This window comes from Rhizomucor pusillus, assembly GCF_041956525.1.
Source record: "Rhizomucor pusillus strain CBS 183.67 unplaced genomic scaffold VTP01scaffold_10, whole genome shotgun sequence".
Lineage (NCBI taxonomy): Eukaryota > Fungi > Mucoromycota > Mucoromycetes > Mucorales > Lichtheimiaceae > Rhizomucor > Rhizomucor pusillus.
Window position 1 is genome coordinate 123,951 of NW_027192152.1, and position 24,003 is coordinate 147,953.

Sequence of the window (24,003 nt, forward strand, 5' to 3'; positions counted from 1 at the left end):
GGTGAGTGTTGCTCCAAGTCCGTGGGCAATCGATCCTTCTACCTTGGATTGTCCAATAGACCACATTGAGAGAAAAAAGGATACTGCATCTTGAGGTATCCTTCACCTCTCGCACAGCACCGCAATATGACGACTGTTGTCTTACTATTCTTGCTTGTCTTGATTGGTTGCCTAAGAATTCTCGGTAAGGGATCAGCGAACAATGAAGATAGGATAGTTAACTAGAAACGTACTTCACGAAAGGGCATTCGATTTTGGCTGAACCGATATCTCGAGTGGAAACGGTGTTAGCTCCACGTATATACATCCCGTCCGATTCGGCATACTCTAAACGACACACAGATCTTCAGCATACTGATTCATTCAATCTATCTTTCATTGCATTCAATACTACGATTAACTTAATCTTATCACCAAATACCGAATTATTTCATCCATCCGCAACGACTCGCATATTTGATACCAACGGAGAAGATGATTTCGTCGAAACCCTTCATCCTGCAGATTTTCGAATTTACAAAGGATACGTCGCAGATGACCGCCAACCTCTCCAGTCAGCCATGCTCAACTGGGCACGCATCGTTGTTCGTCACGATTTGGAGTAAGGATTTTAGCTCTCGAAAGAGAATACATCGAAAATCGACGCATAACTTTGCAATTTTAGACACGAGTTGCCAATTTTTGAAGGAGCATTCCTACTCAATAATGATATACATCATATCAAGACAACGGCAAACTTTCACCTGACTAGACGAAATGATGATCCATTACCTCTCTCTACAACCTTTGTCAACACCTCAGCATCCTCTACATCACGCATGGTTATTTACCGTGATTCCGATATACAAAAGCGACGGGATCCCGAACCAGAAAAGAACGACTTCTTTTGCGCAATGGAAGAGATGACTTACAACCAAAAAATGACCGGGATCCGGAATCAGAATGCAACAGGCTTATCTAGGCGTTCATTGATGCATATGCAAAAGCGAGCTAATCCGCTGCTGGGTTGTCCCACAGCTCGAAAGATTGCGTACATGGGAGTGATGGCGGATTGCACCTATGTACAGGCGTATGGAAGTATCCGTTACGCTAGACTTCAAATTATCAACGACTGGAACTTGGCTTCTGCAGTCTATGAACGAACGTTCAATGTATCGTTAGGTCTTATCTATATCCAAATGTCCTCGTCGCAGTGCCCTCGTCATCCGAAACCCGCGACGAATTGGAATCAGGCATGCTCAAATTATTACACCATCAATGATCGTTTATCCGACTTTAGCATGTGGCGTGGAAAACGAGGAGATGATGGTGCCGCTCTCTGGCATCTGATGACAAAATGCTCGTATGTCTTCCACTCACACCCCCCCCCCAGACAAAATCGTTCCTATTTGCAGCGATTATTGACATTCCACTCTGTTTTCACAGAACCGGAGTCAAAGTGGGTATTGCTTGGCTAAGTCAACTATGTGAAACACAAGTCTCTCAGCAAATTGAAGGTATGGCAAGCATGTTCATGCAGCCCAATTATGCTAAAGAAATTAATGCTTTAAATCTTGTTTAAACAGAAAACGGATCCTCAGAATGGGTGTCAGGTGCTGGAGTTTCCTCAATTACCAGGGAGGAGTGGAAAGTAGTCGCTCATGAAGTCGGCCACGGGTTTGGTAAGTACGTTACAGGTCCCAAGCAACGACAACCAAAATTTATGAATTCTGCATAGGCGCTATACATGACTGCACAGCACAGACATGTCCTTGCAGTCCAGCAGGCTGCAGCTGTTGTCCATTGAGTGACACCATCTGCAGTGCAGGCCAAACATATTTAATGAATCCGACGAGCAATGTAACAACCGAAGATTTCAGCCCTTGCTCGATCTCTGATATTTGCGGATCATTCCCTAACATTGGATATTGCCTGCAATGTATGTATGAACAACGTATGGAAAATCTTTGCTATCCGGTGATTTTAAGTTGATCTTTCTTTCCAAATAGCGCCTGATGCAAACAATACAAAATCGTCCTTGTGTGGGAACGGTATATTGGAACCAGGTGAAGAATGCGACTCCGGATTAAATGACAGCGCTTGCTGCAACGCACGCACATGTAAGCTAAAACGAGGAGCAGTTTGCGAGTAAGGAAAAAAACGCTTTATCTAGTATTGAGACTGTTATCTTACCTATTTAATCAGTGATTATAGTCAACAATGCTGTGTCAACTGTACAATGGCCTCATCAGATATTGTCTGCCGACCGGCAGCATCTGAATGCGATATATCAGAGTACTGCACAGGCACATCTTTCAGCTGCCCGGCTGATGCTTACGAACCGAATGGTTCATCTTGCGCTAACAATACCATGAAATGCGCTTCTGGTGTGTGCACTTCCCGTGATGAACAATGTATTGCTCGCGGTCTTCGGCTAGGCGTTAGCGAATCCTGCCCTTTCCAGCAGGATACTTGCCAAGTGACTTGCGAGGACCCGAGCGATCCTGGTAACTGCCTCGTTCTCAGCGGCATGTTCTTGGACGGTACTGAGTGTGGATTAGCTGGTTATTGCGAGAAAGGCGTGTGCAAAGGCACGGGTGCAAGTAAAGTATCCTCCATTCACAGGTCCTTGTATCCTGTCACTAATGCTCTGAATTTAACCAGTCAATACGATCAATGCCTGGGTAGAAGAGAACAAGCAAATCGCAATTCCCGTTTTCCTTTTCGGCAGTCTTATTATCCTATCTATGCTCGGAGCCGCAGTGTGTTTTTTGCTTAAGCGATATCGAAGGAACCGACTCGCTGCCGCGAAGGACAAGGACTCTCGGCCATCTTCTGTTGCTAACAGCTATTCCTTGGACGACATGTCTCCCCGAGAAAACGGGGTTGGCCGTGATCTTCGCAGGCATGTCACTGTAAACAATATATAATACAGTCGTTTTATATATATGTACCATAACTATTCGTAACCTTGATTTTTGATGTAAAATAAAGCAGTTGTAATTACGTAAATAGAGAAGGATTTATAGATCGGTAGTAAGTGTATTTCTACTTTCAGTCTTCTGTCTTTTCCGCCATCGAATCTTGCCATGTGATGGCTCGTCAAACTGGAATGATACAGAAAGCTGGTAATGAAACAGATGCGTGCTTCAGCCTCCAAAGACGATTTGCACTTTACACTCTTATCTATCCGCAAACTGAAAGGACATGCACATAACTTACTTACTGTCACACATTGTAACACCTTCAAAAAACCAGTAGTCTCTTGGCCTTTTCCTCATTGACAATGGCGACGTACGGAGCAGTGCCGCAGGAAGAACCTTCTGCTGATGTTGAACGACAGCAACTCTTTGAGCAAGGCAAAGACAGAGCCAGCTGGCGCGTAAGACTCGGCGAGTGGATAGAAAACGAAAAGGTGCACTGGACTATCTTGCTGCTGGTTCTCGTCGACGCGACATGTGTGCTCTTCCAAATAATATACACCTTTTTGCACGAATGTCAAAGTGATCGCCGCCCCACACTTTGGATCATTGAGCTTGTAGAAGCTGCCGAGATTACGAGTATGATCATAACTTGCCTGTTCATGCTCGAATTGACCATTGCCCTGGTGGCGTTTGGTCCACGATACTGTCTACCGCCGACCGAGCACTGGAAACTGCACATTCTGGATGTCGTCGGTAAGTGACGCGTATTTTCATGCAAAATCGTGTTGGTAATAGTCTTTGTAACTTTATCATCACCACATAGTTGTTCTGGCAACCTTCATTTTTGATATCATATTGCACGGGAAGGAACGCGAAGTAGCCGAGTATGTATTATTAGCAACGAGAGATGCCGTGATACGGCGCGTATTGACTGATTGCTAAATTATCCGTAATTAGACTTTTGATCATCCTCCGTCTCTGGAGAGTTATCCGCGTCGTAGAAGCTGCAGTGTTGAGTGTCTCATACGCTCAGGACGAATCGGAACAAGGAGTACAAGAAGAATTGGAACAGCTAAAGACAGCATACGCTCAGCTAGAAGACGAGTTGAAAGAAGAGCGTGAATTACGTGAAAAGCTTCAGAAGAAGTTGGAAGAATTGCAAGATAATGAATAAAAGAAGTGTATTTAGATACCCGTCATCAAAGTTCTATGAATGTTTTAGTACAGTGTTATTGAGTGATAAGTACAGAATGTTGTGGATCAAAAGAAAATGCTCGTTAACGACGTGAAGTAGGAGTCCATTGTCCTGGTGTAAACGTTTCACCATGTCCCATCGGCTCCGTGGTATCTTGGTCTTTTCGCGCTTCCTCCGGTGCTGCGTGCGACGAAGCTGCATGCTGGTTTCTTTCTCTTGCTGAGGATGCTTCCAATTTTTTCTTACAGATTCGTATATGAGTTGCTGTGCTTGGAAATAGACAAATTAAAGATTACCTTTTCTTCTTGCTCTTCTAACTGCAATTGACGCACACGTTGTTGTAATAATTGGCGTCTTCGCTGCTCTTTAAGCAATTCCTCAATTGTAGGTGCTTCGTACCGAGTATGCCGTAACCAAGCCTGCCATTGCACTAAGGTCTTTCCGTCAGCTATGATAGTCAGTAGTCTACTTTGCGAATAACTTGCCTGGTAATTTGTTTTCTTCAAACAGGCCGATATCATCGTCTTTCATCTGCACCCAGCGTTTCCATCGACCACCTATCGTTTAAAAAAGTAAGTCGAAAGGAATATGCGACTCCTGACTGTTTGATCAAACCAGGGTTGTTTGGATCTGGCATTTCCCAGTACTCGTTTCCGTCCAAATCCCAGCCGACCATAACATGTTTCTTCCACGGGAAACTGTTTGCCTTGTATAGTATTCGAAGTCTCTGAAATGTCGTGAGTGCTGGTCGCGACATTGTGGTATGAGCGTATACACAACAGTGAGTTGCGGAGCAGGTGAGGGCCCAAAGTCGACATCGAAAATCAAGCGCGGGAATTCATGTTGACCTGTGCATCAACAATCACTTGCTTTGTCAAGGAGCATAAACACAATATATTTGTAAAAAGGCTATATACTCGTCAAAGCGTGTGCACGTTGACTGTGACAAGTTACTCGTGCTTACCTTTAAAGTACTGACTTGATCGAACGCATCGCATAGCAGGTGGAGCACGCTGCGGTGTATTATCGGCTATAGAGCATCCTAACCATCATCATCATCATCATCACGATGCTTATGGAACCAACTGATACCAGTTCAAAAGAATTATGGTGGTATCAATCGAGAATATTTCCTAACCATTACTGGTAGATTGATTTCGATTCATGACATGAAATTGATGGGCCAATTCCGGAGTGACAATACCTTGTCTTTTCTTTTCGATACCCCATGTGGACAAGCTACACTGATGAAAAGCGCTCCCTGTCAATGAAGCGCCGCGATGCACCCTCTGCCACTGCACCGTATACTGGTGCAAAACGGGCGTATAGTGAACAAGATCAGCAGGACTATGGCAGACCGGCAAAAGGCAGGCGTTTTGACCGTCAAATCAGTGACAGGGTTGTTCCAAAGCGACGGCAGGACGATGATAATGCCTTTGGAAGGCGCAATACATGGGAGCCTCTTCCACAAACTGTGGAAGCAAGAATGTTCATAAGAGCGATCCCAAGACACGTAACCGAAGACGATGTCCGAAGACACTTTTCAGCTTACGGCAAAGTGCTCGAGGTTGTCTTCAAAAAGAATTACGGCTTTGTCCAGTTCCCCGATGCAGCAATTTGCTTAGCTGCAGTAAATGGAGAAAAGGGCAAATACTTTTTCGGTACACGACTACGTAAGCCTGTGCACAAAATGATTGAGTATTACTGTTTAATGTATTGTTACCGTAAAAGAGCTTGAAGTGTGCCATAACGCACCCTCAGATCCGCGTCCAGCAACAGGAGATACTGGGCGCCCCTTCAGACACCAAGGAGGATTTCCTAATGGTGAACGTCCTAACAGACCGCGTAGCATGCATTCTTCTAACGAAGAGCGACCTGCCTACGTCGCGTCAAGATCGCGGCAGAGGCTCTCTGATGGCTACCATGCTCGCTCCGGATACTTTGATGATCGTGGATATACCCCGAAAGCGCTATCTAATGAACATGGAGATAACCTACCCGTCTATCACCCGAAAGGGGACTTAAATGAAAATACCGAATCGTCCTTTACGTCTTATGGGCCCAATTACACTCGTCCTCCTGTACACACACTAACCGGTGCTCGCTTTAACAAGCAAGACGGAGGATACTCACAGACGGAACGTCACTCTCCAAAAACGGCCGAAAAGTCTTTGAAAATAGCGAACACAGCAGGACGTCGCGATATTCGTCCGTCCCTTGGAGACGGGACTTTGGGATCTCCATCCAGCCGAGGCAGAGACGTTCCAGATGTTCAAGTAGTGGTTCTTGGAGATTGCGAGCGAGGCTTTATAAAGTTTATAAATGATGCCTTTCTCTTGGTGGCCATCAAAATTGAGACAATATGGGTCGACGACAACGTGGGCTCTCGCGATGCAGCTATCAAACAGGTCATTTCCGAAGGATCAAAAGCCGTCGTCGTCATTGAAAGAGGCGACGATCTTCGAGGCACTGTTTACCTCCAAGTGTTTGAATATACTGGAGATAGCAAATCTGGCAACGTGCGCTTTGATGGTAAAAGAAATGTGATAAAGTGTGAATAATTTCTAGAGAGACTTACAAGAGATTCTAGAATATGACCAAGTTAGTGTTGACGATGCTGTCCTTATAGTCCAGCGCACTATGCATGAAGAACCGAAAGATCAGAATCTGATGTTAACTCAGTCGTATCTGCCGCGAAGTATACCGTCAAGCAGCAACGCCTCATCATTGTATCCTTACCCAGCGTCTCTTATCCCGCCTCTGCCTGCTAGCTCTATTGTTGCTGCTGCCACTTCCAATACTATCAAATCAGGACTACCAGCCCCTGCCTCGTCTCAGTTCTTAATGCCGCCACAGCCTGTGGCCCCTGCATCCGATTATTCTGCTTTGGCTGCCGCGATCGCTGCAGCTACTGCTTCTGCCAATGCCCGACCAGCCCCACAACCACAAACCGGTACCATTGATGTCGCTACATTGACGCAGCTGCTTATCCTTTTACAACGTATAAACCAAAGGCCATCATCCCAGATAGATTCAACACCCAACCCTTCTATCGATATTGCTACATTACAGCAATTATTACCGAATCTGATTGTTGGAAGCCACACCAGACCAGGTGTCCCCAGTGATATCCCTACCACATCATCAAAACCTCGGGATGAGAGTCTTACACAACTTTTGCAGCAAATCCCTACCCTGCTGCAGCAAAGTTCATCTGCGGCGATGCCTGCTCCCCCCTCAGAAAATACAGCCATATCTGCGGTTCCGGTTGCCGTTCCGGCTTCCCCCAAAGAAGAAAAGGCTCTCCGTCAGTCAAATGACGCTGTTGAAAATAATGCAGGACAACAATCCATTCTTGACATTAACCATTTAATAGGTACGATCAAGAGAATGACCGGGAAGCAAGAATAGTAACAAGGAAGAGCAAGCAAGGAACGAATTTGAGCAATTCTAGTAGCATAGCAATAAATATTCTGTGAGAAGCAAGGCAGCAAATAAGAATTTCCAAATCACGGTGAACATTTTCGGAGGATGGCTTGGTGAATTTGAATCCGCCCTTTCTTCAAGTTTCGACATGGCGATCGAGGAACAAAAAGCGGAAGATCTCTTGGGTCTCGAAAATGAGGATATTGAAGAATCGACGGATGAGGAGGGTAGCGAGGATGATCGTCGCTTTTCCAAGCGTCATGTCCGACAAACGCAAGATTTACTTGCTGTAGCTCGAAGCAGCAATGAAGACGACGAATCGAGCGACGAGAGCGACTCTGATGCAGGAGACGAGGAAGACGAAGACGAAGAAAAGAAGCAGCAGCCAACTCAAAAAGAAGAAGAAGACGACTTGGCTGAGGAGAATCACGACGGAACGGAAGACGAGGAAGACGAAGAAGAAGGTCATGATACCAAAACTACAAAAGCAGCAAACGAGAAACAATGGCAGGATACACAGAGTGACAAGACAACCAAAGACAAAAAGAAAAAGAAAAACAAAAAGATCAAACCGTTAACACCAGAAGAGATCGAAAAGTTTGAGAAAGAGCAAAAACGGTCGGGTGTATGCTACCTGTCCAGTATTCCTTCCTACATGTCACCATCTCAACTGCGGCAGCACCTGAGTAAATATGCAGAAATTGGACGAACATATATGGTACCGCAAAAGGGCGAGAAGAAGAAAAACAAGCTGCAAAAGTTTGTCGAAGGATGGGTCGAATTCAAAGACAAAAGAAAAGCCAAGGCTCTAGCCGAATACCTCAATATGCGCCAAGTAGGTGGCAAACGAAAGAATCCATTCTACTTTGATACCTGGAACATCAAATACTTGCCAAAGTTCAAATGGCATCATCTGACGGAACAAATGGGTAAGTTGCAATGAGGAGGACGAGCGGAAAGGCTAGATACTCATTGTTACTGCAGCTTATGAGAGGAAAGCCCGTCAGCATAGATTGGAAGCCGAAATTGCGCAGGCTGCAAGGGAAAATAAGGCTTACATTGAAAATGTACAACGCTCAAAGATGATCAAGAACATGGAAGAACGACGGAAAAGAAAAAGAAAAGATACCGATCAAGAGGAGGAGGGAGGAGATCAAAAGATTCGGCGAACCTTCTTCCAACGTGGCAAGCCAAAGCAAGGCGATGTATCGGAATTGCTTGGCAATGTGTTTGGTTCATGATTTCATGTATAGCATTAACTTTGCATCATTTTCACATTTCAACGAACAATAAAGTTTAACGACAGTATTCTGCATTTCACACCTCCTAAATAAAATTTGACCTGCAACCCTGCTCTCCGCTGGAATTACTCATCAACCTGCTTTCTTCTTCTTCTTCCTTTAAACATGGCCTCCAGATTCAACCGATTGGCAATCGTCGGCAGACAGTTTACACGCAACGCTTGGGTGACGATTCGGCCACAGTTGCTGCCAAACAGACAGAACTTTTCCAGCTTTGTGAGATCAACTCCTGCTTGGGCTTCTAGATCGATCCCGCGATCGTCGTCGGGTGTATTGCAAACACAGCAAGGTAGTAGAGACCGAGAAAAATAGTGACATGCATAACAGATGGTATCTAACAGCTGCATACTACGTACAGTGCGAACCATGTTCATACAGACCGAACAAACTCCCAACGAAGACTCGCTAAAGTTTATCCCCGGAGTGCCTGTCATGGGCAGCGGGACTGCCGAATTTCTTGACGCTCGCAGTTCTATGAAGTCGCCCCTTGCGAAGCAACTGTTCCAAATCGATGGTATCAGTGGCGTATTCTTCGGCCCTGACTTTATTACGATCTCAAAAGAGTCCACGGCAGAGTGGCAGCTTATGAAGCCCGATATATATGCAGCTATCATGGACCATTTCGCGTCGGAGCAGCCTATCGTATATGACGAAGCTGATCTGGCAGCAAGCGACACTACGATTTTGCCTGACGATCCTGAGGAAGTGCAGATGATCAAGGAGCTGCTTGATACCCGAATTCGTCCCGCTATCCAAGAGGATGGAGGCGACATTGAGTACGCTGGGTTCGAGAACGGTATCGTCAAGCTGAAATTAAAGGGAAGTTGCCGCGGATGCGACAGCTCTGTTATCACCCTCAAAAACGGCATCGAGAATATGTTGATGCATTACATCCCTGAAGTGCAAGGCGTACAGCAAGTGATTGATGAGAATGAAGCAATTGCTTTGCAAGAATTCGACAAGCTCGAAAAGAAGTTGGGAGAAAAATAAATTATGAAATAAAATGGAAGCTTATAGATATCTGCCTGCTATGATGCATCTTCATACTCCAAATCAGACACTATCCTCATCTGCTTTTCGTTGGAAAAGTTGCTGCATGGATATGTCCTCGATAAATTGGATCAACCCATGAGGGGTTTCCCCACCACCAGGTAAATTTTCATGGCCTGGCGGAAAAGTTCCTTGAAATTATTGGTTGGTTGCCACAGGAGGACCAGTTCGTCTGCTAGATGGATTTCCTTACGCGTGGGTACATTGCCATCAAAGGCGAGAAAGGACAACCTCAATCTGTCAATGAAACCATCGACAAGTTGGCAGACTGTCTTGAGACAGCAACTTTGCTGGAAGACCGCCGAGCTGGTGTGTTAAGCTTGAAAGGGCTCGTCAGGGACTATCCGGAAGTACGGTCATATATATAACGTTGGAATACCACAGCACGCGTGCTAATCAAAAAAGAACAGAATGTAGGCAGTAGAAGTTTCCCGGGTCTGGTAAAAGTCTTGCACAAGGACTACACAGATGGAGACATTACAAAGTCGATTCTGGAAACCTTGACGGTATTATGCACGGTCGACCAGCCAGTTCGTATACAGCAAAGAGCGAATATATGTATGAGAAAAAGGAAGTTAAAGAAGAATCATGGTTTCAGGGTGCCGCTAACGACAAGGGATACAAATATACGGACAAGTTTTTGGAGGTAAAAGCGTAACTGAATCCAGTGATGGCTAAAGGTTGGTGTTAACAGCTTAAGACAGGATCCCAAAAACGTAGCAATTGTTCTGGATTTGTTGGAAGAGTTCGACTTTTACGTGAGATACACTGCTATCAAATTCCTCTCAACTTTATCATCGACGAGAAATTCTGGTTTGCAACAATGCATCTTGACGAGCCCAATGGGTATCACGCGGCTTGTTGATCTGCTTAGCGATAAGAGAGATATTATCCGCAATGGTATGGGAAAATCCTTTTCTGTTGAACGCCATGGACTGCCGAAGCTGATTTTCTTTTCTATTACAAGAGAGTCTATTGCTTCTAATATCATTGACGCAAAACAACACTGAAATCCAAAAACTCGTCACTTTCCAAGCTACATTTGAAAAGTTATTGTCTATAATCGAAGCTGAGGAAGGCATCTCTGGCGACATTGTTGTACAGGACAGCCTGACCTTGATGCATAACTTGCTTCGCTACAACGTCTCGAATCAGGTAAAAACTAAAATGCTACATCCAGTACCGGAAAAAAGCCAGCTCAAGATGGCACATAGATCTATTTTCGCGAGACTAGCTGCATCAACGAAATTCCAGGGTTGCTAGGCTACGTAGGAGACAGCGAAGCGGATCATGTTCCGTATTCGTACGAAGATTGGCCGCCGCAAACAATCGCAAACACGGTTCTCGTTCTCCAATTATGTCGAATTCTTACGGAACCCGATGCAGTGAACACGCAAGTTAATCAAAAGATCATGGCGCAAAGCGGCATATTGCTACCGATTGTGCAACTTGGTATCTGCTCAAACGCACCATCTATTGTCCGGACGGAAGCCTTGTATGCTATTGCATATGTAGTCCGGGGTAACACTGACGTCCAGGACATGTTTGCAAAAATAGTGGTCGCTAGTCCACCCAGACTCGTCCAGGGCGAGATCGATCCGACAGCTCCTCCCGGCCTGCCCAGACCAGCCATGGTTTCCCTCATTGCAGTTGCAGTTGCTGCCGACCCTACCATTGATTACAGCTATGCTAGCCGCGCAGCAGCGACGTTTGCTGTATTTTCATGCCTACAAGGTAATAAGGATGCTCAAGTGGTATTGACTGCAATGCTTAAAATGCCGCCTGAGGATAATGTAAACACCGATTTCCCTGGCAAGTGGAACCAAAGAGGAGCGTTGACTCCTGTCCAAACCTTTCTAACTTTGGGTTCTAGATCGACCATTTTCGGCGGGATCGTTGCTGCTCGAATGTATTCAGAATTGGGAGCTTTCCGTTTCTGACCCATACAAAGTCTGGTTTGCATGCGCTATTTTGTCCCATGCCATTATGGATAACGAACAAGCAAAGAAAATGGCCGGCTCCATTGTATTCGGCGACGAAGCTCATGGTAAGGCATATGAGAAAAAAAATGAGGATCATTTTGCATGGAACAGCTAAGACGTCAGATGTTGTCATCAAGGCGAGGAGCCTATTCCACTGCTCCATCACGTCGTTGCACAGTTATTAATGTCGACTAAAATTCCTACCACCAACCCGCGGATACCTATCGCCTACCTGTGTCTCTTATGCACGTGGCTGTACGACAGTCCTAACAGCGTTACCATATTCCTATCTGAAAGTACCCATATCCAATTTGTAAGTTGTTCCAAAGATATGTTGTTAAAATCATAACTGAGTGATTTTGTTGGCAGTTAATTCAAGAAATTCAATCATCCGCCAATGATCCAATCGTTCAAGGTCTAGCCGCATTTTTGCTTGGTATCACCTACGAATATAACGACGATCCTAACACTCCACTTCCAAGGTTTGTCGTGGCTATCTATTCGTCCTCAGAGAGTGATCCAGTACTAATTTGGGAAACAGAGAAAAGCTGCAGACGATCTTGTCCAGTCGAGTCGATCAATTTACAAGCTTGCTTGCCAGGCTGCGTGATAGCTCGGCAGTGAAAAAGGCACCCCAGTATCTCAGTATCTCGGCTGAAGATGAATCTATATCCAGCAGCACCGGTTCTTTACCGTCTCTGTTGCTTGATAGCACGTTTGTAGAGTTCTTTTTGGAGACATATGGTATGCACTTCTCTTTCACTGCGAAGCGATGATGAACTCGACGGAGTCTAACAATACCTACCAGAGCGTATCCAGAAATCATTAAAGAAGAAGCCATCGAGCTTTCAAAAGGTTGCAGAATCTGGTGAGTGTAAATATGACGATAATGATAATGGAAGATTTATTGAAAGAACGTTTTAAAGCGCCCGCTTCGCCTCAAGTGGACAAGGCAGCAGTCGATGAAACGTTGCAATTATACAAGAATACGATTGACAAACAAGCAGAAGAGTTATCAGGTCTTCAGGCCAAAATTGCAGAGCTGGAGAATGCTCTCAGTGCAATGGTACAGCAAAAAGACAAGATAGATAACGAACACTTGCTAATGGACATGTCTATAGAAAACTGAAGAAGAAGGCTTAAGAACCAAAGTTGATGAGCTCGAAAAGGGCCGCACGATATTGTTGCAACAATTTGCAACTCTGGAGAAAGAGCAAGAAGATCTGCTCGTATGCATGGGTATGCATTTGTGATACACTTCATTGATTTAAGCTATATGGTCTAAATACTGGTGTTTAGGTGAACAAGATTTGGATATCAAAAAATACAGAAAGAGATTAAGAGACCTCGGCGAACAAGTAACAGATAGCGAGGATGAGGGTGAAGAAGAGTAATAGCTTTGGGAGCCGCATATATGGATGGATATGTGTATATCGCTTATAGTTGATACTCTCGAAATCTTGCATATAAATCATCGCTCTTATTGAACGCCCAAAAGGATGTTGGTCGGCTAGGCTTCTCTCTGGTGTAGGGCGCTGCGGACGAGGAGGTATACGTCGGTTTGGAGGATGTCTCGCCGCTTTCCGTCAGGCCCAATGGCATCTTTGGCGGCACATGCCAGTGAATTGTCTAAAGTGTTGTCAAAATGATTAGGAATCCTATTAAAGACATTGCTGCCTGGAGATACTTGCTTGCGACAACGAGGCTGTTTGGAGATAGTCGGCAAACGGGACTGCTAACCCACTCTGACGCCATCGGTCATACACAGCGCGACGCTCTGGGTCCCCGAGAACATCGTATGCCTCCTTAATCTTCTGATACTGCTCTGTGTGGCCCTTGTTTTTGTCTGGGTGATACTGCAGCGCCAACCGCTTGTATTCTGCTCGTATTTGATTTTGCTGCAAGCGAGGAGCTGGGCGTGAGAAAAAAAAAACATAATACCAGAGACCAAATAACATTGAGATGATGGTTTTATCTTGCCTACATTGCTTGAAGAAAAACAGTTCAAAATTCGATAGTACTCGTCTTTATCCAGGTCTTGATTCAGTATTTTCTCCATGTCGTGTGCATTCACCCACAGTGTAATCAAAAATGAAAGAAAGGGGGGAGAAACAAGGCGATTTCCATTCCCCGAACACACGGACTTGGTTTCATCAATGAAAACAAGCTGCTGCATAAGCGCACTAATAAAAACCGGAAAGCATCCCGTTGCAGTTACTCTGCACCTCTTTCTCTACCGCAAAACTTCACCATGGGTATCATTTCGTACATCGCCGTAACCGCCTTAGGAGCTATAGTCGTTGGTGCAGGAGTACAGGAGGCCTAGGTTCTTCCATTCTTCTCCCGGTCGTAGGGTTTACATCTACTGGACCCGCTGCAGCCAGCCTTGCAGCCAGCGCGCAGTCGTTTGTGGGAAATGTCGCCGCTGGATCGATCTTTTCAGGAGTTCAAGCAATGGCAATGTCTCCCCTTACCCCGTAGTCACCTGTCGTTCATATCATTGCAAATTTCAACTTGTTACCAATACATAAATGATTTTGCTTCGACATATGCGCTTGCAAACCATATATGCTGTTCATTTCTTTGTTCATTACATGCATAAGGATGGAACTTGAAACTGTGTTGCCATCTTGGGAGTTAGGAGACGCGAAGGTATGTAGTAGGCCGCACATGGCTACCCATTGTCGCTCAATATTGTTGTTCTCTGCCGGCAATTAATCAGCAGTCTCCCTAAACTATCCTTTGGCAAATCCACTGTATTATTTCTGGCTCTATTCACTTGGCAACAAAGGTTCCTCTGCGTCGAATCCCGCTAATACCTTAGCACTATCGGAGGTTACATAGCAAGATCTTTTTCATCAGTCTCCTACTGCGCGAAATCAGCAGAAAAATGCAAAAATAAAAGTATACAGGAAACTTAAGCATGTAAAAACATTATTTTCTGTGTGTAATTCTTCGTTTATATGCAATAGAGAGGGATGTTTTTATCCATAGGAGGCGCTAGGGGGTGCTTTACAGACTTTTCGAACTAGAGTCATATATATTGAATTGTATGTGCTTATCAGAAACGTGAGCATTCCTTGAGCTTATAAACAAAAATCTTGGAACTTTCTGCATAAAAAGAAAAAACTTGTTACAGTTGGGCCGGCTAATATATCCTCGAGGCGTTTTCGATAAATGTACAGCTGATCTATAATTTCATCAAAAGTTGAAGGCTCCCGGACCACTTATGCAACTACCGTCACACAGATCAGGTGTCGCTATCTGAGGTTGCACCGGTGGTGTCAGTGCTGCTGCAGCAGTCAGCGGTGTCGCTGTAGCAGTCGTCGCTGCTGGCACTGCTTGAGCAGCACTTTCTTTCTGGAGCTTTTGACGTTTCTTCGCTTTCCGTTTTCCTTTCTTCTTTAGTCGGTCACTCTCGTACCTATGCCGTTTCTTGATCGTATCGCTTTTCATAGATAGAGGTCGTTTTTCCTGATGTAGCTTGAGACTGCAAAGATAGAGTAAGTGTGAGTTTGTATGTTCATCAACTATTATTTTTTTGGAGGAATCCAGAAAAACTTACTATAAACCACAAGCGTTGCATAGAGGCAGACCTTGCTTGTCGCGTCGCCACAGAGGTGTAGTCGTAGTTCCGCAATTGGAGCATGTAAACTTGGGTGTTGAGTCTGAAGGCGGTTCCTTTGGTGGTCGATTAGGGCGCAACGACTTGGGTCGAGGAGCATTGTGCAGTTTTTCACTGATGTGTGCGTTGTTCTTGTCAGATCGAAGTCCGGATCAGATAACAGAAAATCATCCCACTTACTATAAGCCACAGGCGTTGCATAAAAGTTCATCCTCGGCAGATCGTCGCCACAACGGAGTAGACGTAGCACCGCAGTTGGTGCACTCGGGTTCATCGTCGCTGCTGTCGTCGTCATCGTCTTCATCGTCTTCATCATCATCTTCATCCTGCTCCACCTGTATCTGCTGCTTCGGGCGGGGAGCAGCAGCCGAACGCTGCTGCTGTGGTTGCACAAAATTACTTGAGCTGCCCTTGTCCGCTGGATCACCGTCGTACATTCCAGTCTCCTCCAGCAAGTTCAGTATTTGCGGTAGCGAGATGCCATGTGTTGGTGGTGTCGGTGAGAATCTAGAGACACCGACAGGAATAGTTAATCAATGGTCCCATGCAAATTTGAGGACATGCTTTATCTGATGCAACTTACGGAGATTGTTGATGTGTTTGCTGTGCTGGATGCTGAGTGTGGTGATGATGATGATGTTGTTGTTGCTGTTGCTGTTGCTGTTGCTGCTGATGATGATGATTATGATGGTGGTGGTGATGGTGGGTCGTCGTCTGTTGCTGGTTCTGAGGCGGCGTATTTATACTTTGCTCATGATATATATTGAGTGCAGGCGACGCTCCTGAACTAGAATGTGCGATGGAACTCGAAGAATAGGAAGGTGGCGGCGATAAACATTTTTCGGTAGAAACATACATTGCATCGTGCTGTGGAAAGCTGGGTGGATGCAATTCTAGCGGTGACGCTGTAGGTGTGTGCATAGAGAATGACGCCATACGGTGTGCGAGAACATTGTCATAATTGTAGTCATATCCAATATCAACAGGCCACTGTGGCGTAGTTGTCTGATTAAATGAGCCGAAAAACTGGCCAAAGTCCATACAAAAAGTTGTTTGCATAAGATTGTCAACGACTGGTTGCTGTGCTGCAGCTGGGGTGTGTAGCTGTTGCTGTTGCTGTTGCTGTTGCTGCTGTTGCTGTTGCTGCCAGCTCTGTTGGTGGTTCTCGTGTTGAATGACGATCGGATCTGCCAATGTCATAAACTGATCCTCTAGGCTCTTGCGATTCTTAAGCCGACGACAATTCCACATGCGCCATGAGAGGTTCTCGAGCCTTGAGCCGTTTTCCAAAGCACGCTTGACCTTACTGCATACCAGCCATGCTTGGCTCAGCTCGTCCTCAGAGTCCATGCCCCTCAGGGGCGAGAAGATTTCCTCATGGCCTTTAACCTTGAGAACAAGCGGTGCCATTAGGCGTCTTTGCCCAGAGTCACGAGAAACGATTAATGTTGTGAAAGAGGAAGGTGTACAATAGAGGAAGAAAGATTGTAATTTTTGGGGGTGTCCATCTTATCAGATCTTTTTTTCGGGGGGGAACAAGAGTACCGTCCGTCTCGTGGCGGTGGGGAATTTTTTCATGATTTATTGAACATTTTATCTACAAATGGGAGGGATCTATATATGCTCTATCCTATTTTTTTAACCTAAAATTCAAAGGTTTCGTGATGATGATGCCAGTGACGCTTGACAGCCTCGTTGATGACCTGGCTCATAAACTGGTTGGAGCCGCAGGTATGGACCCAGACATCATCTGCGTCGCTTAATTTGGTCTGGATTTCTTCCATACATTGTCCAATGTCCGGTCGCCGACCATACGTGATCGTGCATTCTTGGAAACCATACAGCCAATGATCCTTGACGGTCTCTTTGCTTTGCGTGACATACAAATCCAGGTAGATCTTGATGGGGAATGCTGCTTCTTGGCAGCTGGTATACCAGCCCACGATCGTTTCCATGAATGGCTCAACTTCATCTGATAAAAAATAAGATGTTTCAGATCAAATAATTCAGGAACCGGTGACACATGATATTCACTTACTGATTTGACGGACGGCCCACACGAGATGAACACGCTCAGTCACGATGCCGCGTGCTCCTGCAGATCGCTTGTTTACACAATCGGTGATCAAGGTGAGAGCGGGAGTGATACCGATACCGGCTGCAAAGAGCAAAATTGTTGGATGGTCTTGATACATGAGACGCGGACCATACATGCCGTCTACCCGAATGTTCATGCGACGTTGATCCCGAAGTGCCTGAGCGATAGCTTTTGTCTTGTCACCGAGAGCCTTGATGTGCACAGATGCTTCCTTTTTGGAGCGCGATGCAGCAGAGATGGTAAACGGGTGCCACTGAGTGTATTGCCAAAGAGCATTCTTTGCACGATCGACCATGGAAACAAAGACATACTGTCCCGGGCGGTAGTGGGAAAGAAGATCGTACTTGAAGTCGATGGCAACCACTTCGCCGTGGACTTCAGTGCGTAATGTTTCTGTGCGAATACACCACGATTGGAAGGAGCGCCATACGCGGTCAAAGAACCAAAGAAGAACGGCGGGAATAAAGTAGTAGAAACATCCAACTTCGTGCCAGCATGAAGCGATGATAGCGACGATGATACCAACAATGTGACAGACGTAAAAGAACCAGAAAATTCTTCGGCGGATCCATTCAAATGAGGTAATGAAAAGGATAAAGAAGCCAATCATCGCGACTGTGCCGGTACCTTGTTCGATGTCAAGGAAAAGAGCACCGCGGGCAGTACCAGACTTTTCGTAACCTCTCATACTAAGAAAAAAAACAGAAAAATAAATATATAAACTTGAGCTTCAAATTTCGCGTAATCAAACTTACATTCGCCAGACAAAGTGAGTCATGAATTCGCACCAGCCGATTCTTGCAATCCAACGGTGGAAAGGAATAAGAGATTCAAACGTCAAGCCAGACATACGAGTGACCACAGTATTTCGAGTGCCCAGGACAAAGACAAAACTCCAATTCACCATGCCGACGTATGCAGCGCGGCGATCCATTAAGCCTACGCTTTGGAGAGTCCAGGTTGAGCCAGCTTCGACCTGAAATGGAGAAAAAATAATAAAGACGACATTGAGACCCATAAACAGGAAGAGGCCGATGATGTGCTTGACTTCGATGAATTCGGTAATGAAAGGGATCTTGACAACGCGGTTCAGGAACCTCGGGACGTACGCATGGATTGAAGGGATGCGTTTCTTCTTGCTCTTATCGTTGGAACGTCGATGTAGCCAGATGCAATAAGTCTGGATTTGATAGTAAATGCAGTAGACTGCAAACAAAGCCCAGAATGTAAATGCATAGACCAATCCACATTTGTGGAAATCCTTGCTAGTGTTTAGTGGCTCCATTGAAGCAAACAACACCTGAAAAACCTTTACCTTGTTTGGTTGATTTATGAACTATTGCAGCCGACGGAGTTGCCAAAGTAACAACAGGATACCCGCCTTGATCAGATCTACGCTTTATCAGATAGACGTTTCCATTGAGTAAAAAAAAAGACACGGATAAAGTAAAATATGATCGATCAACAAGCGGAATGTGCCTTAAATGGAGATATTCTTCATCTAGATTAATGTGTTACCAGGTAGTCTCGGAATCTTTTTGACAGATAATGTAAGGTCGACATCTCTTTGTCTCTATCTTTGTCGCACAGCAGGGTTCTTCGTTGATCTCAGAGAGTTAGTCTAATCCAAAGACAGAAGGAAGAGGGCGCGGACAATACGCCGGTATGTGCGGGCTGATCTAAATGTTCGCGTGTTCCTGCATATACTCCTGCTAGTGCCATTGCATAACTTTGTAAGAGTTCCAGGTTCCAGGGTCAAGCAAGCAACACAGGAAAAAAAAGTTGATCTGCGGGTTCCGGTGTCGGGGCTCTTTCAACCAGCCAGCAGCAGGGCCGAGAAATGTGTGACTGGGACGTTCAATTTTTCAAAGGCACCGTTCGTTATTGCTACTACTATTATAGTCTCGTCCCTTATCATGGCTGAGAAGCACGACGTCAAGATTGCAGTTATTGGTGGCTCTGGACTCTACCACCTCGACAATCTCGAGTTTGTCGAGGAAGTTCATCCTGAAACTGTAAGTCGATAAGGTGTGGGCAGGAACGGTTGTTCCGGCGCTAAACTTTTAACTTCGTAGCCTTGGGGTTTCCCGAGCGACAAGATTACGATTGCCAAACTTCCTAGCGGCACCAAGATTGCGTTCTTGGCTCGTCACGGTCGTGGACATTACTTGACGCCGACCGAGGTTCCTGTACGTGCCAACATTGCGGCGCTCAAGCACTTGGGTGTCGAGGCCATCCTCGCATTCTCCGCTGTAGGCTCACTGCGTGAGGAGATTCCTCCGTGCGACTTTGTCTTACCCGACCAGCTTATCGATCGAACGCGCGGTTTGCGTCCGTCGACCTTCTTTGGAAATGGATTGGTTGCGCACGCCGGATTCGCTGACCCGTTCCATGCCGGGATCGCAGATCTCGTCTACGCACAGCAGCACGTGCTTCAGTACGGTGCAAAGATCCATCGCAACAAAACCGCTGTGTGCATGGAAGGCCCTCAGTTCTCGACGCGCGCAGAGTCGCACATGTACCGCTCCTGGGGCGCGGATATCATCAACATGTCTGCCCTGCCTGAAGCAAAATTGGCACGCGAAGCTGAGATCGCCTATCAGATGGTCTGCATGTCCACTGACTATGACTGTTGGCGCGAGGAAGAAGAGGCTGTGACTGTCGATACCGTCATGCAAAACATGATCAACAACTCCAGCAACGCCAAGACGCTGCTCATGGCAGTCCTGCCAGAACTGGACAAGGCAGTGCGCTCCAATACCTTGAAGCCTGATTTGAAGGGATCAATGAAATTCGCTGGCATGACGGCCGTTGAAAAGAGAAACCCAGAAACTGTTCAGAAGCTCGAATACATTCTTCCCGGCTACTTTAGCCACTAGATTGTTCGAATATGATGTGCTTGATAATGTGCGAGCTTGTTTATATAGATATATATGTAAAACTAGCATTCCACCACATGACTTGTAATTAGATAGTCGCTGCCATTGTTAGAAAAGAGAGATAAATGTGAAGAAGGACGGGAGAGGGAAATTTATATACCAAAACACAAAATGTATATGACTTTTACTTTTTCTGCTGCAGGGAGGCGGGCAAATTATACTAGGAGATATTATGTAAAATATAATGTGTGCGTGAGCATGTATATACTCTGCATCGAGCTCTTTTAGACTGTCAAGATTCTCTTGTCACAGTCCGAAGATCTGGGAACGCGTGTTGTACGGGCCGGCGGTGACGATATTTTCGCTGGGGATGAACCGCTGGTAGGACCCATTGGTGATAACGGTGGGCAGAGCATATCTGTAAACGGAGAAGACGGAGATGCAAAGAGTAACTCGTTTGACCTCGCTGTTGATGGCAAGGGCGATTGGGCACTCGCTGCAGCTAGCTGATAATAGTCAAAAGGAGTTGGTACAAAGTGATGAAGAAGATCGGTCGGGCAATCGATGTGAGCTGTCTGCAGCAGCGTCACTTTCTGCCGATCAGTAAAGGCGGGGCACATGATACCGGCTCGAGCTAATCGCTGCAGCAAGGTCGGATCAATTTGCACGTAGTCCTTGGATAGATGCGTCTTTAAAGATTCTAAATGATTGATGTTAGTAAAGGATAACATCGAAAGATGAAAGCAGGTGTCAATGTAGGCATACCAATAGAAAGTTTAAGCATCTCAAAGATATGATCGCGGTGCATGGGCGATATGAGATCGACCTGGTGCCATGGATACTTTGCAACAATGCTGATTATATTCTCAAACGGCCGCTCAGCGCATTTGCGGGAGAAGTGGAGCTTGTAGTTTTTGCATACGACCAGTAGTGAGTTGATTTCTTCTCGGGTGACAAACGGAGGGCAAGCATTGCCACCTCCACCAGCGGCGGTAGACATGTTCTTGACCACTTCGGATGCAGGAGGAATAGCACAAGTGCCGTAAAACTGGCCGCGCCATTTCGGAAACACTATCTTGAGCAGTTCCTCTTGAGAGCATTCTGTGACAGTGACCACGCGGCCTTTCAACGGCTTTTGATGCCTGGTCTCGATAGCCCGCAAAAGATCGCTGTGGCTCGCAAACTCGACAAACGCGTCAGAGAGTGTTTTGCCCGTTGTTCGGTCCATCATGATCTGCTCGTTGTTGCGTGGCAGCGTTAGAACTTTTTCACTGCGCAGTCGGCAATAATGTAACTTACGTGGATAGCTTGTGCATGGATCGAAAGCGATGGAATTCGGCAGTTGCTGAAAAAGTTTCGAATATCGTTCTGCGATACATCCCAGGGAATCTTCATGTTTTTTTTTCTCACGTTAACGAAAAGCTCAAATCGTAAATATCGCTCCTCTTGTTCTTACGTTGGTCAGTTTCGCACAGGGATACGCTGGAGCCGGAGCCAGAAAATGTTGAGGATTTAGTTGCAGACTGGGTATCAATCGGTCGGTCTGGTCCCATTCCTGTTGCGCCAGGATTTGAGTCTCCAGAGTTGACTGTGGGAAACGCTTTCTACGTCAGTCCAACAATGTCCTCAAGAGTATGCGTTTTCTTCTTCTTCTTTTCTTGTATTGCGTACCTGGAGGCACACGGGGCAGGCCATGGATCCCAAAGACAAATAAGATGCAAGGCACGCAGCACATACTGCATGTCCGCATGATTGGACGTTGCAGGAACGACTTGAGCATAGCAAACAAGTGTGCAGATTGGATGTGGACTGTCTTCGCCATGTAGTAGATGAAGAGTTCACGGTAGCATCGTTTGGCGATAAGAGCGAGGTGGCTGCAAAGTCGCCGCCGTCGTTGGTAATAGAATGTTTACGCAGAATGCTGTTCCAGCAATCCAAAGAAGATGCAGTATTGGTATCGCGCTGAAACAGTGAGTAACCGTTACTGCTGCTGTTGCTACTGCTGCCACCAGAGTCAGCCGTACTGAGGGAAGAGGATGGTGTGAGGGGTGTAGGTGGCCGAATCGGGGATGGCAAATGTCTGTGGTAAGCCCAAGGCGGTGATGGCTGGTCGGAAGGACGCGGGTCAGTGCCAAAGTCTTTGATGCATTCTATCGCAGCAGCAGTGGCATTGTGTGTGAATTATCATCGCATGAAAAGGGTTGGCATTATTGCATCCGTTATACCTGATTCGCAATACATAATTAGTAGTAGGATGAGGATCAAGTGAAAGGTACAAGTGGAAAGTTCAAAAGGACAAAACAGTCTTTATATATGTAGTCTGGATGGAATGTTTCGTTGTTGGATAAATGAAAAAATCTCGCAAAGTTAGAGTAGAAAAAGCTCCACCCCTTGGTTTTTTTTAATTTTGTGTGGGTTCGCATCCGGGCTTTCAGGGTTGCACCTTATTTTGGCAGTTATTGTCCCCTGCTGGTATGAGCTCTCTGTCTCTCTCTCTCCTCCGTCATTTATCCCGCTTACTGCTCAATCTTGTTGTTGTATTTATCGTTGTCCACTTTCAATTGATCTCTCTCTCTCTCACTCCTTCCCCGTACATTAAAATTAAACTGAAATTCCCTTAATATTGTATAAAGGGATATATGGAACAATAAGTGAGTTCAATCATTTCTTTTTTACTTCCGTTTGCACGCTGCATGCATAACAACAAAAAAAGGGTCTCCCCAGGCTTCTCTATCGGTGGTCTGTGTCCCCGCGCATACAACTACATGATAGAACACTTGTTGCGATCATGATCATTATTAATCAAGCTTGGCTCTGCTGTTGCGGCGCAGCCATAGATAACTGCATGCCGGCTGCTTGCGGGTATTTCCTGCATTTCGAACCTGTCACTGCCCTGCTGCTGCTGCTGATGATGATGATGCCGCTCATGGTTCCTCGTGGATATGACGTCTGATCTGCTGTTGCTGCTGCTAGTGGTGGTGGTAGTGTACGGGGGTGGGGGTGGTCCTGCCAGCGAGAAAGTCAAAGGTAAGATATCCGATGCATTGTCGTCGTCTGCATGTGAAGCATGTCTTAGTTTCACTGCTTTTGACCACAACGTTCTTGCTGCTGTGGAAGATGACATTGTTGCTGTCCCGTCCTCTGGTACTACAGCTGCTGAGTACGCATCTGAGGTGTCCCGGTTGACAGGAGCAGTAGCAGTGTCGTTTCTACGCCGTTTTAGGCGCCACAGTGTGTGGTTTGAAGGAGGCGTCTTTCTAGGGCTCCAGAACGTGGGTTTTGTCTGCAGGATAACAGGCGGCGGGGTATACGGAGGAGGGTCGGCAGAATCCCCTTCATAAGAATCATCTACTTGGAATGCATGGTATCTTGAGCCTCTTCCAGGCAAAGTATGAGATGCAGCGTAGCTTCGTAGCCTATCCATTGAGCCGACAACAAGAAATAAAAAATGCACCAAGCCAAAAAAGAAGACTGGTTTTAATACAACAGCAAAAGAGGGGATGGCACCCTCACGGAATATAAACAAACTAAATGGCTTAATTGG

At 45.9% G+C, this 24,003-nt stretch overlaps 13 protein-coding genes across 13 annotated transcripts; 7 read left to right on the forward strand and 6 right to left on the reverse strand.

The window, feature by feature from the left end:
• Positions 1–126: 126 nt before the first annotated feature.
• Positions 127–2,909, forward strand: VTP01DRAFT_1017 (uncharacterized protein; the record flags this gene model as incomplete). Its single annotated transcript, XM_069378502.1, has 9 exons — positions 127–184; positions 244–601; positions 665–1,342; positions 1,426–1,496; positions 1,566–1,661; positions 1,718–1,918; positions 1,989–2,127; positions 2,185–2,582; positions 2,644–2,909. The coding sequence occupies 9 exons, from the start codon at positions 127–129 to the stop codon at positions 2,907–2,909; spliced, it is 2,265 nt and encodes a 754-aa protein (XP_069238425.1).
• A 356-nt stretch (positions 2,910–3,265) lies between these two features.
• Positions 3,266–4,077, forward strand: VTP01DRAFT_1018 (uncharacterized protein; the record flags this gene model as incomplete). Its single annotated transcript, XM_069378513.1, has 3 exons — positions 3,266–3,656; positions 3,727–3,787; positions 3,861–4,077. 3 exons carry the CDS (start codon positions 3,266–3,268, stop codon positions 4,075–4,077), a joined length of 669 nt encoding a protein of 222 aa, XP_069238426.1.
• Positions 4,078–4,180: 103 nt separating this feature from the next.
• Positions 4,181–4,855, reverse strand: VTP01DRAFT_1019 (uncharacterized protein; the record flags this gene model as incomplete). The annotated part of the gene is made up of 4 exons (XM_069378524.1): positions 4,181–4,339; positions 4,395–4,528; positions 4,584–4,655; positions 4,714–4,855. The coding sequence occupies 4 exons, from the start codon at positions 4,853–4,855 to the stop codon at positions 4,181–4,183; spliced, it is 507 nt and encodes a 168-aa protein (XP_069238427.1).
• A 471-nt stretch (positions 4,856–5,326) lies between these two features.
• VTP01DRAFT_1020 (uncharacterized protein) lies at positions 5,327–7,509 on the forward strand (the record flags this gene model as incomplete). Its single annotated transcript, XM_069378536.1, has 3 exons — positions 5,327–5,771; positions 5,830–6,630; positions 6,689–7,509. 3 exons carry the CDS (start codon positions 5,327–5,329, stop codon positions 7,507–7,509), a joined length of 2,067 nt encoding a protein of 688 aa, XP_069238428.1.
• A 163-nt stretch (positions 7,510–7,672) lies between these two features.
• VTP01DRAFT_1021 (uncharacterized protein) lies at positions 7,673–8,765 on the forward strand (the record flags this gene model as incomplete). The annotated part of the gene is made up of 2 exons (XM_069378547.1): positions 7,673–8,453; positions 8,509–8,765. 2 exons carry the CDS (start codon positions 7,673–7,675, stop codon positions 8,763–8,765), a joined length of 1,038 nt encoding a protein of 345 aa, XP_069238429.1.
• Positions 8,766–8,930: 165 nt separating this feature from the next.
• VTP01DRAFT_1022 (uncharacterized protein) lies at positions 8,931–9,815 on the forward strand (the record flags this gene model as incomplete). The annotated part of the gene is made up of 2 exons (XM_069378558.1): positions 8,931–9,114; positions 9,184–9,815. 2 exons carry the CDS (start codon positions 8,931–8,933, stop codon positions 9,813–9,815), a joined length of 816 nt encoding a protein of 271 aa, XP_069238430.1.
• A 239-nt stretch (positions 9,816–10,054) lies between these two features.
• Positions 10,055–13,251, forward strand: VTP01DRAFT_1023 (uncharacterized protein; the record flags this gene model as incomplete). Its single annotated transcript, XM_069378569.1, has 14 exons — positions 10,055–10,225; positions 10,286–10,405; positions 10,474–10,521; positions 10,580–10,775; positions 10,843–11,030; positions 11,090–11,687; positions 11,749–11,922; positions 11,995–12,170; positions 12,227–12,339; positions 12,399–12,601; positions 12,666–12,725; positions 12,784–12,923; positions 12,979–13,096; positions 13,157–13,251. 14 exons carry the CDS (start codon positions 10,055–10,057, stop codon positions 13,249–13,251), a joined length of 2,400 nt encoding a protein of 799 aa, XP_069238431.1.
• Positions 13,252–13,294: 43 nt separating this feature from the next.
• Positions 13,295–13,916, reverse strand: VTP01DRAFT_1024 (uncharacterized protein; the record flags this gene model as incomplete). The annotated part of the gene is made up of 3 exons (XM_069378580.1): positions 13,295–13,486; positions 13,549–13,755; positions 13,842–13,916. 3 exons carry the CDS (start codon positions 13,914–13,916, stop codon positions 13,295–13,297), a joined length of 474 nt encoding a protein of 157 aa, XP_069238432.1.
• A 1,142-nt stretch (positions 13,917–15,058) lies between these two features.
• On the reverse strand, positions 15,059–16,892 carry VTP01DRAFT_1025 (uncharacterized protein; the record flags this gene model as incomplete). The annotated part of the gene is made up of 4 exons (XM_069378591.1): positions 15,059–15,347; positions 15,423–15,596; positions 15,663–15,989; positions 16,066–16,892. 4 exons carry the CDS (start codon positions 16,890–16,892, stop codon positions 15,059–15,061), a joined length of 1,617 nt encoding a protein of 538 aa, XP_069238433.1.
• Positions 16,893–17,125: 233 nt separating this feature from the next.
• Positions 17,126–18,865, reverse strand: VTP01DRAFT_1026 (uncharacterized protein; the record flags this gene model as incomplete). Its single annotated transcript, XM_069378602.1, has 3 exons — positions 17,126–17,454; positions 17,521–18,269; positions 18,336–18,865. The coding sequence occupies 3 exons, from the start codon at positions 18,863–18,865 to the stop codon at positions 17,126–17,128; spliced, it is 1,608 nt and encodes a 535-aa protein (XP_069238434.1).
• Positions 18,866–19,496: 631 nt separating this feature from the next.
• VTP01DRAFT_1027 (uncharacterized protein) lies at positions 19,497–20,459 on the forward strand (the record flags this gene model as incomplete). Its single annotated transcript, XM_069378613.1, has 2 exons — positions 19,497–19,595; positions 19,656–20,459. 2 exons carry the CDS (start codon positions 19,497–19,499, stop codon positions 20,457–20,459), a joined length of 903 nt encoding a protein of 300 aa, XP_069238435.1.
• Positions 20,460–20,743: 284 nt separating this feature from the next.
• On the reverse strand, positions 20,744–22,700 carry VTP01DRAFT_1028 (uncharacterized protein; the record flags this gene model as incomplete). Its single annotated transcript, XM_069378624.1, has 5 exons — positions 20,744–21,159; positions 21,225–21,848; positions 21,916–22,063; positions 22,131–22,609; positions 22,685–22,700. 5 exons carry the CDS (start codon positions 22,698–22,700, stop codon positions 20,744–20,746), a joined length of 1,683 nt encoding a protein of 560 aa, XP_069238436.1.
• Positions 22,701–23,220: 520 nt separating this feature from the next.
• On the reverse strand, positions 23,221–23,883 carry VTP01DRAFT_1029 (uncharacterized protein; the record flags this gene model as incomplete). The annotated part of the gene is made up of 1 exon (XM_069378635.1): positions 23,221–23,883. One exon carries the CDS (start codon positions 23,881–23,883, stop codon positions 23,221–23,223), a length of 663 nt encoding a protein of 220 aa, XP_069238437.1.
• Positions 23,884–24,003: the final 120 nt, after the last annotated feature.